General features: G+C 38.7%; 1 protein-coding gene across 2 annotated transcripts in view; it reads left to right on the top strand.

The window, feature by feature from the left end:
- The window catches only part of PSEN1 (presenilin 1), a 78088-nt gene that overhangs the window by 5797 nt on the left and 58292 nt on the right, over window positions 1-13999 (top strand). The window contains exons 2-3 of one of the 2 annotated variants that reach the window (XM_067731406.1): window positions 2806-2887; window positions 2980-3107. In XM_067731406.1, the coding sequence (XP_067587507.1) occupies window positions 3033-3107 (75 nt within the window). In that variant the 5' untranslated portion in view covers window positions 2806-2887; window positions 2980-3032. Of the gene's footprint in view, window positions 1-2805; window positions 2888-2979; window positions 3120-13999 lie in introns of both variants that reach the window. The other variant, XM_067731397.1, reaches the window with a different exon arrangement.

The following is a 13999-nucleotide window of genomic DNA, read 5'->3' as shown; positions in this document are numbered from 1 at the left end:
GGGCTTAGTTGCTCGGCGGCATGTGGGATCATCCTAGACCAAGGCTCGAACCCGTGTCCCCTGAATTGGCAGGTGGATTCCCAACCACTGTGCCACCAGGAAAGCCCTGGCACTAGTTTTTAATTTCTAGTTAGACCAGTTATTGAAGTTTAAGATCTCATTTACTACTTTTTTTTTTTAAGATCTCATTTATGTCAAAGCAATAGTTTTACTAGTAATAAAAATCAGCTCAGTGTGTCTTAATGCTCACTGTTATAAACTCCTAGATGGCAGGGATGAAATTTTATATAGAGGCAAAGTAGTGTAATACGTGAACCTTTGCTTTGCTCCTTTGCTTACTGAATGTGACTTTGGGCACGTTCATGAACTTCTGTGTGCCACGTTGTTTTCATCTGTAAAATGGGTAAAGTGAACATAATTAATTAAATCCTCTCAGTGTCTGTCTTTGAGTTTTGATGTAAGTAGACAGCCAGTAAACTCCTGTTTAGTGAATGAACAATCACTTTTCTTCTGCTCATATTGTACCTGTAAATGTACTACACTTTATTTACTTTTTATTTATTTTTGCCTGCAGCGCCTTTTCTTGCCTTTTGCTTGTTTCATTTGGCTAACACTGTCTTGCTTACTTGGTTTTGTTTCTGAGGGATTGTATGAGAATATCAGTGACAGATTTCTAAGGGTTTTTTTGTAATAGAGCTGTACTTTAAATGACGTGGTATAGTCTTCAGAGCAGCCAGTGGAGGTAACCAGTTACAACTTTTTCTGTTTGCCATCCTGTGGCATTTCTGCATTAGCTGAGGTAGTAGGTGCTGTACTAAATGTTTTTGTGAAAAAGAAGGGAATAATATGTGCTGTGTTGCTGATCATTAATGCTACATTAATGTTAAATTTTCAATTAGATAGTCAACTTTTAAAAATATAGAAGCATAGGTGAGGACATTTACTTTCAATACTTTGAAAATATAACTGTTCTATTGGAATCCACCTCCCTTTTGGGTAAGCTAACATACATATTGCCAAACCCTAAATATAGGTTTACACCCACAAAAATCTATTTGACTTTTTTAATTGAAGTATATAGGAATGTGCACAGATCGTAGGTGTACAACTCAGTGAATTTTCACAGACTGAAACCCCTGTGTAACTAACACCCAGATCAAGAAACAAAGCATTACCAATACCCCCAGAAGCTTCTTGTGTACCCCCTTCCAGTGATTAACCCCCATAAAAGTAACTATTGAATCTATTCTTAATTTTAATTCATTTTATTTTTAAAACAAATTAATATTATATATTTAAAACAGAATTGCATAAGTACATCATGTTTAGTTAATATTAATTAGCAATCCTCTGATCTCATACCAGCTAACTATGGGCTGAAGTTGGAGGGGAGGAGAAAGGTAGGCACAGTATTTATTTATTTTATTATTATTATTTTTAAATATTTATTTATTTATTTGGTTGTGCTGGGTCTTAGTTGCAGCAGGCGGGCTCCTTAGTTGTGGCTGATGGGCTCCTTAGTTGTGGCTCACCCGGCTCTTTAGTTGTGGCATGCGAACTCTTAGCTGCAGCATGCATGTGGGATCTAGTTCCCTGACCAGGGATCAAACATGGGCCCCCCGTGGAGCGCGGAGTCTTAACCACTGTGTTACCAGGGAAGTCCCAGGCACGGTATTTAAAAGCATGTAGGATAGGGACTTCTCTGGCGGCCTGGTGGTTAAGACTCTGCGCTTCCACCTCAGGGAGCGGGAGTTTGATCCCTGGTGGAGCAATTAAGATCCTGCATGCCGCATGGCGTGGCCAAAAAAAAAAAAAAGCATGTAGGATAAAAGGGAAAGCATACCTTGATTAAGAATTTGTCATGATTTGAATGATCCACATATAGGTCATTAAAGGTTAATTGGAAGTCAATACCTTTACTAGAGGAAAAAGTTGCTTTATGTGTTTTTGATGAAAAAATCATTAGAATAAGAAAGTAGAATATTTAGAGTGTAGAAGTTCCTGAAGTTAAAAGTAAAAATGAAATAAGACATTAACAAAATGCTTTCATGTAAATATGTACATGGTAATGTTTTGGATACTATAAGTGAATTAGAATACTGCTTAGGTATGCAAACAGATTTTTTTCCTTCTATATTTCTGAAGACTTTCAATGAAAAGCATAGTTGAAGTCATAAGGAATCGGCTGATGGAAATTCAGGTAGACAGGCAAATGAGAATGTGGCCCCCAGGAGGCTGAAGTGTGGGAGACAGAATGATGTGTGTAAGCAAGGCTGTGCCAGGATGCAGAGTAGAGGCTGGGAGTTAGGAGTCTGTGATTTTGGTCCTGGTCTGCCCAGTTGTGTGCTTTTAAGCAAGTCACTCAACTTGGGTGCCCTTTTGCTTTTGTAAAATAGATATGTTACCTGTTTACCCTGTCTTGGGTCATTGTGGTAAAGAAAAAAAATGAGATGATAAAAAGAAATTTTGCAAAATTAAAAGCACTAGACAAATAATTTTATGGTGATGTAAATTAGGTTGGATTGGAAGAGGGATGTTGATGAGAACATTCTTTAAGATCATTTAGCTCCCTTTGCTCTAGATCTGAAATCATTAGATATCATTCTGATTGAAAATATTTGGTTTCTCAAGTAGATCTACTCCTTACCAAGAGGTATCTTGAGCTGACAAAAGTTTGTCAGTTGAGGGTCCTGGCAAATTAATACATTACTGGTTTACAAATTAGTCTTATAAGTATTTAATTGGTGTGAATGGATTTACTAGGATTTGACCAACTCTGGGTAACCCAGTAAAATTCTATTTCAGACCTAATCCAGGAGCCTGCAAGTGACAGCAGCCTGTGAGGTCCTTAGAAAGCTTGGCCTGGAGGATAACACATGAAAGAAAGGTTTGTTTTTGGTGAAAGTAACTTATGAAAGTGTTTCAAAATAAAAGTATAACTGTAATGCACAAAAGACTGTTTTCTTTTTCCCTTTTCAGAACCCCAAGAGGCTCTGTTTTCTGTGAAAAAGTATTTCTATACAGTTGCTCCAATGACAGAGTTACCTGCACCCTTGTCCTACTTCCAGAATGCACAGATGTCCGAGGACAACCACCTGAGCAATACTGTACGTAGCCAGGTACAGTGTCAACCTCTACAACTGCCCTTTCAGACTGTGGATTCAGTGACCACCCTCCCTCGCCTCCAGGAGAGGCTCAGGGGGCTGAGCAGGCTTTCTCTACTTTATCAAATTTACATATTTGCTGAACTTCAAATAAGGGAAAGCATTGTACCATTTGGTGCAGGGGACACAAGGCTGTGTGAGACTTGGGTGTTGATACAGTTCCTTCCTGGCTCAGGCATCACCTCCTCCTCTGAGGCCTTTTCCAACTTCCCCAGCTATTTATTATTTTACCTAGCTTGCTCTTATTCTTCTGTGAGCTGAGTACATTTTATTTACTTTTAGTTTTTCAGTGCCTAGCCTGGTTCTTTTATTTTTTTTCTTTCTTAATTTTTTTTCTTTTTTAATATATTTTTGGCTGTGTTGGGTCTTCCTTGCTGCATGCAGGCTTTCTCTAGTTGTGGCGAGCAGGGGCTACTCTTCGTGCAGTGCACAGGCTTCTCATTGCGGTGGCTTCTCTTGTTGCGGAACACAGGCTCGAGGTGTCTGGGCTTCAGTAGTTGCAGCACGCGGGCTCAGTAGTTGCAGCACACGGGCTCTGGAGCACAGGCTCAGTAGTTATGGATCGCAGGCTCTAAGGCGCACGGGCTTCAATAGTTGTAGTGTGTGGGCTCTAGAGCACAGGCTCAGTAGTTGTAGTGCACGGGCTTAGTTGCTTCGCAGCATGTGGAATCTTCCTGGATCAGGGCTTGCACCCGTGTGCCCTGCATTGGCAGGTGGATTCTTAACCACTGTGCCACCAGGGAAGACCCTAGCCTGGTTCTTGACAGTGCTCAGTAAATGCTCATTGACTGAATGATGAATGCAGGGCTAAGGGTAGAAGTCCTAGAATAGGTCAAAGGAGAGAATCAGGAAAGGGGTGTAGTCAGTGGCATGGGACACAGACACTTCACTGGCTATACACACAGACCAGAGCTGCCTGCCACTCTGTTAGCTAACCATTACAGGTTGAAGGCAGTCCACAGATGGCTTGTGAGATGACTGGGGCATCAGCCGCATTTTTAGAGGTGGAGACAGAATGGGGAAAGCCACAAGGCCAACTGTAAGCTATGCTGGATGCAGGGGATGGGGGGCAGAGGGCAGACTTTCCTCTATTAGAACCAGAGGGCAGAACCAGTGATAGAAGGAAACAGTTTCTGGATCAGTAAAAAGAAATTTCCTCACAAGTACTTTACGTCTGAAAGAGCGTAGGCTGCCTTGTGGGCTAGTGTGTGCATGTCACTAAAAGCAGTTACGGAGGCTGGAAGACTACCAGCCAGATCTGCAGAGGGTTAGTTCGTGGAATGAGCCGTGAACTAGAGCACTAGGTGGCCTGGAAGTTCCCTTCACACTCCAAAGATTTAGGATTCCAATTCAGGGTCAAAACGTGGGAAGAGGGCTTCACAAAGTAAACTTTGATGGGTGCGTAGGATTAGAATAGAGCAAATTGGGAAGTCATTACTGAGAGAAGAAATAACACTAGTGGAGGAAGAATTTTCCTACCATATCAATTGACAGGGGACTCTATCTGGAGATACGTCAGCAGAGGCAGAGGACACTGTATTGCTAGAGCATTTTTAAACAAGTGAAATCAAGTTAAAATGAATTTCAAGGGACGCCCTGAAAGAGAACACCTGAGGGGTTGGGGGAGGGAAGAGGGGCTGTCGCGTCTGGTGCCTGGGCGGGTGTTTAACAAGCAGTGGTACGAAGGACTGATTTTTCTGACAGCACTCCTGCTCCTCTGCTGTGTGTCAGCAGCTTGACTTACTCCTTTTTGCTGTTCCCCAGGAATGACTTTTTGAAAAGATAGGCTGGGCAGGATTATAAAGTTCTTGGGGTACAGGCTGTGAAAGTTTGGATGCTACAGACTTTGTACTCATTTTCAAACTGTTACTTCAGAGGAGAGAGGGGAAAAGTGGGAACAGTTGACGTAGGTCTCTGGGTGCCCCTTCCTTAACCAGAGCATCTCCTATTTTATCTGTTGTACATATTGATCTTCTGTGGATCCCTTTGAACAAAAGATTCCACAGCTAAGAAGTTAAATGTCACTCATCTGCCCCAAACCCTCCAAAGACATCTCATCTCAGAATAAAATCTAGTCTCTGAGGTTTAAACTGTCCCCTCCCCCACCCTCTGTTGTCTCTCACCATCTTCCCCCTCCCTCACTGCTTCCTCTGGGCCCTGGATTCTCCTCCCACTCTTCTCCCTGGCTCTCTTCAGTTCCTTCAGGCCACCTCCTGAGTCACCTTATCAGTGAGGCCATGCCTTCCTTCCCTGCCACCCGGCACTCCCTGTACCCTTCCTTGGCTTTACTTGTGCGTAGCACTTACCAGTGTTCCTAACATACTGTGTAGTTAGATATGATTTGCTTACCTGCTTCCCTCCAAGAACAGTGCTTGGCACATAGGAAGCTCTCCACTGTTGTAATATTGTTTATATCCCTCACACTCAGGTTTTGTGGGGCTTTCCTGGTATTTTTTACTGCCTTTTTTTTTTTTTTTTTAACACCTCAGTGACTGATAAATTGAAAAAAGGGTAGCTCTAGAGGAGGTACAAATGATGTAGGATTGTTATTGATAATTACATGTGTTCATGGTCTAATTTTAGCAAGTCTTAGCAAGTCGTGTTCTCAGTGGTACCTTCCAGATCTATGAGGGCACCATTGTCTAGAAAATCAGGCCTAATTTATTTGTTTACTTTTGCCTCTGCTGTTGATAATGTGATGTTAATTGAGTTTATCTTTTATCTCCTTAAAAATATCTTCTATAGCTTATGAAGATCTTATGCATGCATTCTTATATTTTCCAGTTACCACAAGATAGGTATTATTGCCATTTTACAGTTAAAATGCTTGTCCAAGACCACATAGAAAGTTAAATAACAGACCTGGAACTTAAAACTGTGCTTTCTAATCCCAAACTCGCTCCAGTATTTCTTCTGTTCTTCCAATGGTCTCATACCCCAGAAAAATGTTGTAATACTGAAAAGAGATATTGTATGAAAAAATGCTGGGGAAGAAAAATACGAAGTCTATTCATTTTGCACTAACGTACTTTAAAAAACCCCAAAGAACGAGGAAAAGAATCTCATTGTTACGTTTTTTAGCTATAAAGAAGCCATTGTTTAAGTATATGCTCTGGTTGGTTATGAAAAAATGGGGGTAGGTCCAGATTTAAATTGGACATAGAAGACTGTTTTTGCAGATTAATTGAAAGCAGCTCTTTTATTTCTGCTGTTGGATAGTGGAGTTGTTAAATACAAGTACCCGAAGACAAGCCTCTAAAGGCACAAAAAGTCCTTATCAGGCTTATTTCTTCTTTATTTGCTCAGGACTAGTTTAGAGGAATTAAAAGGAAATTAACAGATGTGGAAAGTGTGAATCTTTCCACACTACTCAGGAGAGGAAACTCATGTTGAATGTCTTCAGTGTGTTGGACTCTGTGCTAGGTGCTGTGACAAACATTATTTAGTTTTAGGGCCTGGCATTTTGGGGATGTTTATCATAAATGAGCAGATTTTCCTTTTTCCTCTGTCTTCTCCTCCTTTGAATAGCTACTCTAGTGAAGTGCTTATCTGTATGACTCTATATTCTAGAGTACTCAAACATGCTATTTTGCAGTAGATATTACAAAAAGAAAATTCATTTAAAAATATTTTTGAAACCAGAAGGAGAGTGAATATCTTCCCTACAGACTAGGTAAAGATCAGTGTAAAGAAGTGGAGCCTCTGTTCCTTTCCTCTACTCAGTACCTCCCTCCAAAGTCAGGAGCATCCCAAGTCTTGAATTCATATCATGGGGCAGTGCTTTGAGTTTGGGAAAGAAGTGAGAGGTTAACTGGGTATTCAGAATTGTCCAAGAACACTGATGAATTGGCATTTAGGGCTTGTGGCTGAATGAGATGTAAACAGGTTCCTCAGAAGGAAGAACTAAGTTTGATCCACTTGTAATTTGAAGTAGCTATGTGTAAGTTTGGTTTAATTCAGCTAATTTCTTAGTACCTCATTTTTCCCATCTGTAAAATTAGCTGATTTGCTAAATAAATTCTCTTCCAGAAGCTTTGTTGTGACCAGAAGTTAGGGTGGCCGGCTGCCCCAGTGTGCCTGAGACTGAGAGGTTCCTGGAAGGCAAGACTTTCAGTTTTAAAACTGGGGCAGTCCTGAGAAAATAGGATCAAGTTGGTTACCCTGTAAGAAGTATAATGAAATTGAAACCATTTTGGATCTGATTAACCAAATCGTACTCAATTAGATGACTTTTCTTGTGTAACTTCAAGTATTGTTACATGGTATATTGTTAGTGTTAAGTAGAAGATAACATTTAAAGCATTTTTCTCTTTCCAAAGGTCAAATGTTGCCGGTGGCTTTATTCTTCAACCCTTAGCAGATACAGTCAGGGCAGCCTTAGCCCAGAAAATAGGTTTTCCTTTTGTAGGCTGCTATAGATAATCTCATTCACAGTGAAGGGATTTGAAGTTTATGAGATTAGTCAGAGAGCTGAAAAATAGTGGGCTTCTTTTAATCCGAATATTTATTTCTTAACTTTTTATTACATAATATTTTAAGCATATAGAGAAAATATGGCAAATAATATAATGAGCACTCATGTACCTGCCACCCAACTTTATTAAACTTTAACATATTGTCTTTTTTTTTAATTGCATCATTTTGTTGTTGAGGTAAAATTTATAAATAATGAAATATGTAGATCTGAAATGTATAATTCAATGGATTTTTAAAAATACGTATACCTGTATAACCAATATGACAATCGAGTTATAAAACATTTACATTACCTCAGAAAGTACTTTTGTGCCCCATTATAGTCAGTTCCTACCCACCATAGACAATCATCATTTTGATTTCTTCCTTTTTTTTTCTTTTTTAACTTTTATTTTATATTGGAGTATAGTTGATTAACACTGTTGTGTTAGTTTCAGGTGTATGGCAAAGTGATTCAGTTATGCATATACATGTATTTCTTCTTTTTCAAATTCTTTTCCCATTTAGGTTATTACAAAATACTGAGCAGAGTTCCCCGTGCTATACAGTTATATATATAGCACAGGAAACTCTACTGTATAGCATATTGTCTTACTTGCTGTGTGTACTTTTTTTTTACTAAGTTTTGTCTGTTCCTGTTATATATTGATTGTACACTAAATGAAATCGTAACCAAACAAGACAAAATTTTGCATTTAATTTGGAAAGATAGTCTAGTTATACAAAAGAAATTACAGATAAAATTGAAGCACCTCTCCCACATTCCCCTTCTTCTCCCAGGATAGTAGTTACTATCCTGAATTTGGAGTTTGTCATGCTTACTATAAATATTTATGAACATAAACAATATTGAATATTATATAATATTACTTTGCATGTTTTAAAACTTTATATAGAGTGTGTGTGTGTAAAAGTTGTAGAAGAAAGTTCCCACTTTCTTTTTTAATTAATTTATTTTTGGCTATGTTGGGTCTTCGTTGCTGCACGTGGGCTTTCTCTAGTTGTGGCGAGCAGGGGCTACTCTTCATTGCGGTGCGCTGACTTCTCGTTTTGGTGGCTTCTCTTCTTGTGGAGCACGGGCTGTAGACGTGCAGGCTTCAGTAGTTGTGGCACACGGGCTCAGTAGCTGTGGCTCACGGGCTCTAGAGCACAGGCTCAGCAGTTGTGGTGCACGGGCTTAGTTGCTCCGTGGCATGTGGGATCTTCCCAGACCAGGGGTTGAACCTGTGTCCCCTGCATTGGCAGGCAGATTCTTAACCACTGTGCCACCAGGGAAGCCCTTCCCACATTTTTGAAATTTGTATATGTAGGTGTATGCTGCAGAAGACACATGTTTTGGGAATTTATATATAGGTGCATGTATCTCTAGTTCATTCATTTTATTTTGTGAATATATTAAAATCGATTCTATTTATAAATATTTGGTAGTTTCCAATTTTCACAGTAACCAACAGTGTTACAGTGACATTCTAATTCATGAATCCTTCTGCACATGTGTGAGTTTCTCAAGGATCATTGCTGCGATTGGGTATAATGATCTTAAACTATATTTGAGATTGCCAGTATGCTCTCCAAAGTGGTTACACATCAAGAGTGTATGGCTGTTTGCATTCTTTTACATCCTTGCCAGTTCTTTTTTTTTTTTTTTTTTTTTGCGTTACTTGGGCCCCTCACTGCTGCGGCCCCTCGCGTCGGAGCACAGGCTCAGCGGCCCTGGCTCACGGGCCCAGCCCCTCCGCGGCATGCGGGATCCTCCCGGACCGGGGCACGAACCCGTGTCCCCCGCATCGGCAGGCGGACCTTCAACCACTGCGCCACCAGGGAAGTCCATCCTTGCCAGTTCTTGATATTGTCTGACTTATTATGTGTCGGTTGGATGGGTTTTTTTTTAAAATTTTATTTATGTGTTTATTTAATTTTGGCTGCGTTGGGTCTTCGTTGCTGCATGTGGGCTTTCTCTAGTTGCAGAGAGTGGGGGCTACTCTTTGTTGAGGTGCGCAGCTTATTGCGGTGGCTTCTCGTTGCAGAGCATGGGCTCTAGGCATGCAGGCTTCAGTAGTTGTGGCACGTGGGCTCAGTAGTTGTAGCTCATAGGCTCTAGAGTGCAGGCTCAGTAGTTGTGGTGCACGGGTTTAGCTGTTCCACGGCACGTGGGATCTTCCCGGACCAGGGCTCGAACCAGTGTCCCCTGCATTGGCAGGTGGATTCTTAACCACTGCGCCACTAGGGAAGCCCGGTTGGATGGGTTTGAAATATTATCTTATGTTATTTTAATTGTATTTCCCAAATTTCTAATAAAGTTGAGCTTTTTTTTTTATTGGCCATTTGCATTTCTTCTTTTGTGAATTGCCTGTTCATGATCTTTATCCATTTTTCAATTGGTTATTTGTCTTTTTCTTACTGATTTTGTAGAAGTATATTTTTGGAGGGAGGAGGGATGCTAATCTCATGTTAGCTATATGCTTTTCAAATATTTTCTCCCATCTGTGGCTTCAGTGTGTTGATGGTGCCTAGTTTAAATGTTTTAAGTAGGTGAATTATCCTTTCCTTTTAAAAACGAAAATTATTTGGTTTTTTTTCAATTAAAAATAGATTAAGAAAGATATTCAACGCCCTGAATACAAAAAATACTTTTCCATATCCTATAAAGACAGACTGAACTGAAGTAAACTATACTGGAAACTGCTGTGTAGTCCAGCTAATGTTCAACTGTTCCAGTTATTGTTTTACACCCCTACCAGAAAAGTCTGACAAGGAAAAGATGGGTGATTTTGGTGATTTTCCCCTTTTATTTTTTCCACATATTCTATAATATAGTTATCTCATAATTTAAAAAGAAAGGTATTTTTAAAGGGGAAATTTTTTGAATGTAAAGAAAGGTCACAAAAGGACAATATGCTATCTGGGGAATGTCTGTGGAAAGGGGAGAAGCATTCAAGGTGTCCATGATGACTGACTAACAGTAGTGGGAGAATTAGAGCAGCTGATGTAAAAGAAACTAAAAAAGCATGATAGCCTGGGGTCTTGGTAATTGGAGTTTATATTATGCCCTTGATGAAAGCTTCAGTTGTGTTTGTCAGTCTCCATTTTAAAAGACTGAAATGTTTACAGTGCACTATAGAAACTTTTCATTAAAAATATTGAGTTTTTGGACTTATACCTTAAGCAGGCTTTCATTTTCTAGAAAACTAGCTCATATAAAAATCTTAATTCCTGCTAATAACAGATGAGAGGAGTTACGTCGTTTTCACCTTTTCACTTTTTAGAATTTTTTACTTTTTTATGGTTGTTGACCCCATCTAGGCTGTAAAATCCCAAAAGGCAGAACTTCATTCGTGTTTCTCTGCTGACTTTAGAGTTTATTGATCACCCAGTATCTCTAAACCAGTTCAATACAAATATCCCTGCAAAAGAACAAAGCGGCTTTTGTTTTTTTCTCACATTAGCAAGAGAAAATTCAAAATTTTCTATCTGCAAATAGAAGTCTGAAGTGAATCTTCTCAGTTGCTTCAGGACTTCATCTTTCATGTGAGAGGGTGCTCTGGGCTCCCTGTGCTCTGGACACACTTCCTTAGCCATCTCATATCACTGCTGTTGCCACCGTGTCATTATCTGCACTGCTGTCACCATGTAGGGCAGAGCTCCAGTTTTTATGTAGAACAGCTGTCAAACATTGGCATGTCACAAGAACCAAGTGGAGAATCCATTTTATTTATTTCTCCCTCAAGAGTGCGTGTCCTGATTCCTTAAGATGGCATTCAACCAAAAATTTTACTACTTTCCATTAGTTTACCCACCACCTCTAACTAGAAGCTAGCATGGACTTCATGTTTGTTTTTGCCGTTGGTTGGCTATGTCTATAGGGACTGGAGACTGGAAGGTCGACTGACTAATGACAACTATTTCTGAGAAAGGGCAAAGCTTATAAGTTGTAAAATAATGGAAGTTCTTTGTTTTCTAAATGTATTTTGCAGGTAAGATATTAAAGTAGCTCTAAGAAGAACATTATTTGGGCCTTTTTCTATAGTTTGTGATCTGTCATCATCCTTTGGTTTACTTTTACTCTACCTATTAATTTGTAAAGTTTTATTTTCTGGTGCAAAATTTTGATGGGTAGAGTTCATGTTTTGATTTGATGTAGATTTACAACTTTTATGTGGATTAGCTGAGACCTTTTTGCTTTTCTAATATACAAAGAAGTGATTTTTTTGAAATAAGTCTAAAATTCATTTATATTGTTAATTAAGCCTTATAAAATGTATGTTACAGCAGTGACTTTCAAACCTTAGTGTGCATTGGAATCCCTGGGAGAATTGTTAGTACGAATTCTCTGGCCCCAAATCCAGAATTCCTGATTTTGTAGGCCTGGGATGGGGCCAGAGAATTTGCATTTCTGATCAATTCCCAGATCATGCCAATGCTTCTGGTCCAGGGGCCATAATTTGAGAACCACTATATTTGAATAAAGAATTAAAGGGAAAGTGACATTAGAGAAAAACAATTAGATTTATAAATTGAATACTCAGTGTTTTAATTCATATTAGTTTATTCTGACCCAAATTTTCTAGTCCTTAAGGAAATAAATGTCAACAGCCTTTTTGATTTAGAATAGAAAAAAATCAGTCATTTGCTAACTAAAAAAGAAGCCTTAAAGTAGTAATCCATTGAAAGGTCAGTAATAATTCTCTATGTAAAGCAATTGCTGAAGAAGACATGTAAATCGTTACCTTCAGCTGCTAAATTTACAACATTAAAATGTGTCTGGTCTTTATAAAAGAAGGTCATCTGCAGTATCTTTTCTGAATTCAAAATATTAAATGCAGAGAACTTTATTAAGTTACTAGCAAATCATAAACTGGCAGAACTAACCCCCTCATTTTCTAGATGATAGTGGGTCACTTTTTTAAAGTGTGAGAAATCCTATAAAATTAAACAGAATGCAAACTATAAGCTGTTGAAAGTGGTGATTAAGTACTTGGGACCTCGAGGAGAAAAAAAATAAATGAAAGGAGTGATCTAAATTTAAGCTGAATCGGGTCCACGGGCTCAATCAGCCTTTGGATGATGATGTTACTGTACTGTTTATGGTAATGAATTTGTTTTCCCATTTATGCTGAAATGAAATAAGGAGAAAGAAGAACGTAAAATCTTGGTGACCTCCAGAGGAACATGCTTGTTTTTGCATGAGACTAAAGTTAGAAATCCTTGGCACAGATCTTCATAGTTTGTTAAAAAAAAAAACCAACTCTAGGTTCAAGCCTAACACAACAGCACCATAAATGTTAAATATTATCTCTCACCAGTTATATCAACTGTTCAGGGAAATGACAGCCTTCCTTGATGACAGAGTGATGGTTAAAGCTCTAACTCTGGGCAATCACAAAGCTTGGACAGGTGCTGGATGGAATTCTGCTTGCTGTTGGAAACATATTGCGTATGATTAATAAATATTTTCAAGTTTCCACATAACTTGCCAGTTCTTCAGTTAAGCTCCTCTTCTAGTTTTTCCTACAGTGCAGGGCTTAGGAGCCTCACAGTTCTATTTGTGGAAATCCAAACAATAGTATAAAGTCTTATAAGATTCATAATTTTTCTTATAAATAAATATCCATCTTTAAGTAAATAATATGCAGATATATTTATATCAACATAATGGAATACAGTGTTAATTTTTACATGGGACTTATTACATGGGAATGTATACATGAAATAATATTCGATGAAAAAAGTAGGATGCAATATTCGTGAATGTTCACTGTAGCTATGTACCTATGTGTGTATGTTGAAAAACTAGAATTTGAGATGTAAAAATGAGTTGTTTTCCTTATAAAATCATCTAAGTTCATATTCAGCAATACAAAATTATAAAATGAAGTGTGGCAAAACTGCCATGAACAAAGTCAAAAAACAAACTGGGCAAAGGCTTATAATGCCTAATGACAGATATATCTTAATATACGAAGAATTCTTATGAAGCCAAAAGGGACATAAACAACTCAGAAACAATATTACCAAAGGATACGAGCAATATATGTATATGGAGGAGGAAGAAGAAATATACATGGTAATAAATATATGAAAAGACTAGTTGATCAACCTTACTAGTAATGAGACATAGAAATGAAAACCTTTCATTTTTCACCTATCAGTGAGCAAGGCTTGATCCCCATTGCTACTAAAAGTGTGGGGAAATAGGCATTCTCATTTGATGTTCACGGGAGTTAAATTTGTGTTTATTTGGAGGCAAGTTTTCAAGTGAGTCCACTACATATACATGCCTTTTGGAGATAATTTGGCAATTGAATCTAAAAAGGCATATACCATGTGACCTGGCATTTCCACTTCTAGAAACTTGTCCT

The sequence above is a fragment of the Pseudorca crassidens genome, chromosome 1 (assembly GCF_039906515.1).
Source record: "Pseudorca crassidens isolate mPseCra1 chromosome 1, mPseCra1.hap1, whole genome shotgun sequence".
Lineage (NCBI taxonomy): Eukaryota > Metazoa > Chordata > Mammalia > Artiodactyla > Delphinidae > Pseudorca > Pseudorca crassidens.
This window is presented reverse-complemented; position numbering and strand designations above follow the sequence as displayed.